The sequence below is a fragment of the Myotis brandtii genome, unplaced genomic scaffold (assembly GCF_000412655.1).
Source record: "Myotis brandtii unplaced genomic scaffold, ASM41265v1 scaffold3301, whole genome shotgun sequence".
Taxonomy (NCBI): domain Eukaryota; kingdom Metazoa; phylum Chordata; class Mammalia; order Chiroptera; family Vespertilionidae; genus Myotis; species Myotis brandtii.
The window spans coordinates 290,179-296,418 of NW_005362719.1; the positions used below are offsets into that span (position 1 = coordinate 290,179).

A 6,240-nucleotide genomic window follows, 5' to 3' on the forward strand; every position below is an offset into this window, starting at 1 on the left:
ACCTAGGCATGTGCCCTTGACCAGAATCAAACCCAGGACCCTTCAGTCCACAGGCTGACGCTCTATCCACTGAGCCACACCGGCTAGGGCAAGAAGTTCTAAATCTGTGCTGGTTTCAGTGGGAAGCTTCTGGAAGGTTTGAATCAGAAGTATGCGTGCATGTGTGTGCGTGTGTGTGTGCGTGCATGCATGTGCATGTGTGTGTGTGTGTGCATGAGTAGGCACATGCCCATGACTAAAGGAGAGAATATGTGGTTACATTTTCTAAAGGTCACTTTGGTGGCTGTGTGTACAGTAGACTATAGAAGGAGCCGGGCTGGAGGCAGGAGGACCCAAGAGGAGGCGCTTGCCGTAGTCAAGGCGAGGGAGGAGTGTGTGTTAGAATGTAGTTTTAGCAGCTGAGACAGGAAATAAGTGGGGTCAGATTCAGGATATGTTCTAAATGCTGAGCCAACAGACCTTCCCAATGGATTGGATGTAAGAGCAAGAGAAGAATCGTGGTTGAGGGGCCTTCGTGACTGGGCTGGTAGCCGTGCTATTTATGAAACTGGGGAGGAACTGAGAAAGATTTGGAGAGGATAATCAATAACTCTATTCTGGGCATTATAAAGGCTTATAAACTATCCAAACGCAGGTTCAGCGGGCAACTGGAAATATGAGACTTGAGCTCATGGAATAGGCCTGGGTTAAAGACATCTTTGAGAGTTTTTAATATATAAAGGAACAGGACAAGAGAACGTGGACATCTGATATGCCTTTTTTACAACAAAAAAAAGATAGGTGATAGATAGATAGATAGATAATAGATAGAGGTCTTAGGCTGAAATGAGCTTATAGGAGTTGAAAATTCAGCTTTGGGATCCAATTTCCCACCCAAACTCCAAAAACTTCATTTTCTTTTTTTTCTGCCTCAGTATTCCCACCTAAAACTAAAAGAATAATAGCACCACCCAACGGTTAAGTGAGAAATAAGTGCTCCCATTCTCCCCAAGATTCAAGAGGCCTCTGGGTAACACTTCCCCGTAACCCCGTCTCTAAAGCAAGTTCCTCTACAGCAGCTATTCCAGACTGACAAGATCCTGTTCCGCCGTTTTCTCTGACAGCCTGTCACATCCCTAAAACCACCGGTACAAAGAGAGCATGGGGGAATATTAAGGAATTCTCTACATCCGAAAAGGGCTGACTTGTTTTATGCTCTCTTAGCAGCCACCTATTAACCGCTGGAGAAACGTTAGACATAATTCGTGAGAGGTGTCCTTTTACAAAGCAAGATTCCCCTCTCTCCTTGAGAAAAACATGACCAACTGCAGAAGCTAGGTTCCTGCCACAACGTCCCCTGACCACGGAGCGGGACCCCGTCATTCCCACGCCCAACTAGAAGGCCCGAAACGATAGGGAGGAAATACATACGGAGATCTGAGCGTTGCGGAATGGATAAAACTCCGATACGATTTAGGTTGTTTAAAAATAGACTAACACAATACACCATCTTTCCTAACGGTGTACGCAGAAGGGCTCTTGAAAACACACATGACACGGAGAGGAACGGTTCCCAGGCGGGAGGGAACAGAACTGGAAGGACAAGCGGAGATTTTAACCTTCTCTTTCTTATTCTTACATGAAAATTCGATGGTGCGTTCGTTGCAAATTCGAGTTCAAGAGAAACAGAGAGTGAGAGAACTGATGGGCTCAATCCTAAAGACAACCCCAGGCCGGGGGTCCCGAAGCAAACAACCCCACAATAATGACGGGCGAGGTGGAAAGAGGGGAGCGAGGCGCTTCCCCCATTTACCGGATCGTTTCTTTGACTTCGAAGAGCCCTTGGATGACTTTTTGGGCTTCTTTATCCGTTGGTACTTCAGAGCCTCCAGCCTCTCAGGTGCAGCGGCGTTCCCGGGGGCGGGTGGATGTGTCCTGCAGAGGAACAATCAGAGGGGGCGGGTCAGCCCCCGGACAGGGAGCCTTCGAAGCGGGGCTGGAAGAAAGCCCAAGAGCCGGCCTGTCGGACAGAGTGCAGTTCCACGGAGTCCCAGACCCACGAGGGCTCCCGGCCCCTGGCTCTCTGTTGCGCCTGGGAGGGAGAAAGGCCAGTGAGAGCTGCAGCTTCGGGGGTGCCCACCTCGGGTGGGCGGGCCTGCCGAGCAATCAGAAGACCTAGGAAAGGGAGAGAGACTTTAGTAGGGGGCCCATCACACAGAATTCAAGCCGGAGGAGTGAGGTTCGGAGCAGGAAGCTGCTTCAGCGTCTGAAGTTCTGAGAAGTCATCACCATCAAGACCTTTAAGAAAAAAGTAAAAGTGCAGATTAAAGCGGGAGGTGGGCAACCCCAACCCCCACCCACTGTCCTCCTCCAGAGAAGAGAAGGCCAGCGCCAAACAAGAAAGCCGCCTCCAGGCTCCTGCTCTCCACGCACCGAGACTTGGGGAGAACCCCGCAGCTAACAGCACCGATACTCGTGGCCTCCCTGGCCCTCCACAGGCTGGGCTCAGACTCCTTCAGTCGTGTAAGAGAATAAACGAAAGGGAGAAGTAGATTGTGATGGTAAGAGAGTCCAAATCCGCAGCCTTGCAAAGCCCATGACAACTGTAGCAAGAATCCCATGAATCTCTCTATTTTAAGATTCAACAACGGAGAAACAGAGGTTGTTGGGTGAGGAGACCATGCCTCGTGGCCTCTCTCTCTCCCCCAGCCGAGTGGATAGTGCCATGCACCTGGCGGACCAAACGCATGATTAGAACCAAGTCGATGATTTAAGTGAAGCCCGTGCAGCCCAGGTGACAGAGGGGACCGAAGAGAGCTGAAGGACGACTGTCTGTGACCATCTGTGCACCCTGGAGAGAATTTTTTAAGAGCCGTAAAAGAAGAAAATCTAGAAGATGCATTATCAATGGCGTTTCTTCACAACGTGAGCCAAACGTGGAGCCTGAGGGACAAAGTCACTCTCTATCCCACCAGTGCCGGCATCCGCACGCGGTCAGTCGATCTGGGAAGCTGAGACCTCCCAGGGCCACGGGGAACTGCACTCTTGCCTCAGCCCCCTCAGCTCCCCCTTCCAGCTCCATCGCAACTGGTCTGTGGTAAATCCTGATGCGAAGGAGTAGGACAGACATCCTGTGACGAAGAAAGGAGTCCTCAGCGGTGAGCAAGCAGTTCGAGGCATTTTTAAAACAGGAGAAGGGACGGGACGATCGCAGCTTGGCGGCCCCAACACGGGATTGTCTTTGTGGGAAGGCGGGAGAAGAAACTTACAGACGAACGAATGTAGACACGCCTCTGGCCTCTGGGGTTTCCTGCAAGAATTGGCAGTGAAGCAACCTTCCTCTTCGTGGGTGGATGGCATCACTCCATCGCCCTTCAGCAAATAAAGTATCAAGAAGCGCCTCCAAAGTTCAGGTCTGGAGGCGACGTCTTGGTCTTCCACGGCCCCTGACAGCACAGGGCTCAGGAGCCCCGCCCTCCACGCGCACAAAGGCACTCGGTCCAACTCACCATGAGAAGGCAGGTCTCCCACCCCAAACACCCAACCTGCCAATCCCCCATTCCTTCCTCCTTCCCCAGCTCTGCAGTCTACCCACAGAGATCCTCACGGCAGCAGCTGGAAGGGAAGGGGGAGGCGGGCACAGGGTGGAGATGGCTACGGCAGGAGGGGCAGGACGCTCCAATGCTGGTGGGGTGTCCTCACCCCTTCTCAGTCTTGACTAAGGTGTCTGCGTGGAAGGAAGCTCACAGGTATACACCTGCTGTGCGGTTTGCCTGTCTCCAGGGCCCAGCCAGCCTCCTGGGAGGGACCCCGCACAGTGAGTGATGCGTGGTCTGCGTAGCAAGTGCGCCCAGGAAGCAGCGCTTAAAAACATCACCGTCAGGGCTCGAGAGACTCTGCAAATTCTATGGATTCTCCAAGCCAAGTGACACCTCCAGGGATGTTTTCATTATTACGATCCACAAATTGTCACTACTCCCGTGTTTTATCACATAGCATCCATTTACCACTTACCAGGCCAGGCACGGACCTACGTTCTCTACAACAATGTTCTTTCATCCTTACAACAACCCTTCGGGGTAAACACTACACAGTGGCCCCATTTTTCAGAGGGAGAAACTGAGGTGTGAGGCCAGGTAGCTGGTCCAATTACCCAGTGACTATGTGACAGAGCCAAGATTCTCAACACCAGGCGGCCCTATTTTTCCAAACTCTTCCTAATAAAGCGGGTAGAGAAGTCACCCGCAAAGGAAAGTCCTGCTTCCACGTGTCATTTGAGAAATCAGCCGGCCAGAAGGAACTCGCTGAGGTCATCACTGACAATCTCAGCAGTGGGGGCAGAGCCGGGCTGAGACACACCTGGGGTGGGGCAACGCTGGCTGCTCCGGGCAAAAACTCCCAAACAATCCTGATCCGCTGAGGATAAGCTCATTTTCTCTTGGGAAACAGCCAAGCTTGGGCCCTGCCAGGACACCGGCTGGTCACCTGTCCCCACTTTGAGCTCAGCCCTCAAACGCAGAACCACGACAGAAGGCCCCTGGAGGCACCAAGACACTCTCCCGAGGCAGAAAAAACCCATAACCAAGAGTCCAGCGGGACAGTAGGGAGGGAGGGTGAGAGGAGGGCAAAACAGGTCTTTATTTTTAGTGAATTACACAGAAAAGATACGTGACATGTGCTCCAACCAGCTTCATCCGCCACCTGCCAAGCCCTTTGGAATCAAATCGCCTCCCTTTTCTAGGAGGGTGACCATGTCCCCGTCGAGGTCAAGCTCACCTGGGGCACTTCCAGGTCATGAGGCCCAGGGCGCTGGTGTCTCTCGGACATAGGAAGCTTGGGTTAAGCAACTCCATCTATGAAGGTGGCAAGTGCACCTGAGGTTGGCTGGCAGGTTCCCTATCAGGACGGAATCCAGCCCTGGGCTCTCCGGGAAGCTGAGCTCCCAGCTCCGTTCCTGACCAGTCCCTTCTGCTCAAGTGTCCAGGAACCCGCAACTCTGGGTGCTCCGTCTCCCAAGGAGTCGGAGTGTTACTGAACGGAGAAGGCCTCGGGCTCAGGGATTTTCCTGGATCTGCCGTATCGCCTTCCCCAGACACTGCCAGTAGCATTTCTCTGCAGGTCAGAAGTACCCAAAATTGCCTGGAATTGACTTGATATACCTCTCTCTCTCTCTCTCTCTCTCTCTCTCTCTCTCTGCAGGTCAGAACTACCCAAAATTGCCTGGAATTGACTTGATATCTCTCTCTCTCTCTCTCTCTCTCTCTCTCTCTCTCTCTCTCTCCATAAAATCCATACAAAATCCAAATCATGACCATGCAGCTAAGCTTCCCTTAGCTGTTTAGCTCTATGCTGGCCCAGAGGAGTGGAGAAAAAGACCTCCTGGTTCAAATGTAGGCAGACACAGGACAGGAAAGCCAAAATCCAAATCCATTAAGGATATTTCCTGCCCTTAATGCCCACAGAGCAGACCATGAAGACACCATTCTCAGCAACCCCTCCAGTCACCAGACAGACGCACCATTTAAAGAGCACTTGCCTCCTCTTTCCTAACTGCCCGAGAGCAGGCTCGGCATGTCTGGTTAGACCCTGCGGTTGGCGGGCTGAGGGAATCCACACACGTACACGGTGTAGCCAAGGAAAAGGCAGGGCTATGCTCCACGTACTAGTACAAAGCAGGAAGCCAGGCGCCTGGCTGGCAGCTGCTCCGCTCTCTGCCCACAGATGGTCCGTTTCTAGAGGGATCGGGGCACCCGCCAAGTGCTTGGCCTCACAAGTCAGAAGCTTGTTCCAAATGGGAGCGCCTTCCCAGGGCTCCCCTAGGAAAAGGGGATCCCTCCACACTCCCAGACCCACCTGCATGTGCAACGGAGGCCAAAGTCGGTATTAACGGGAAAGGGGATCAGAGGGAGCTCTGAGGATAGGGGTGCGACGACTGGTCCCCAGCAGGGAGCTGAGAAAACCCCTCAGCCTCCCAGGCATTCACAGAACAGTCCACAGATACCCCGTGTTGAGAGGGGGGTTGGAAGAGGAGGAAAGGGGAGGGGGGAGAGGAGGAGGAGGGGAGGGGGGAGACACCTGCAGGTGTGGGGAGAAGGAACAGGGAAGCGACTGGAGGAAACAGAGCGAGAACGGACGAAGACAAGACGTGTCACATCTCCAAGCAAGACCGAGTGGAGACACATGCAAAGGCGCAGCGTGAGGACAGCGTCTGACGAGGAGCCTGCGCCTCCCAATGGCCCGCAGCGACCGCACCCCGGAAGC

At 53.2% G+C, this 6,240-nt stretch overlaps 1 protein-coding gene across 1 annotated transcript in view; it reads right to left on the reverse strand.

The window, feature by feature from the left end:
• Positions 1-6,240, reverse strand: part of IGSF9B (immunoglobulin superfamily, member 9B) — a gene marked incomplete at its 5' end in the record, with an annotated part of 58,037 nt that overhangs the window by 1,578 nt on the left and 50,219 nt on the right. Inside the window, one exon of the mRNA XM_014543650.1 lies at positions 1,793-1,914. Coding sequence (XP_014399136.1) covers positions 1,793-1,914 — 122 coding nt within the window. The remainder of the gene's footprint in view (positions 1-1,792; positions 1,915-6,240) is intronic.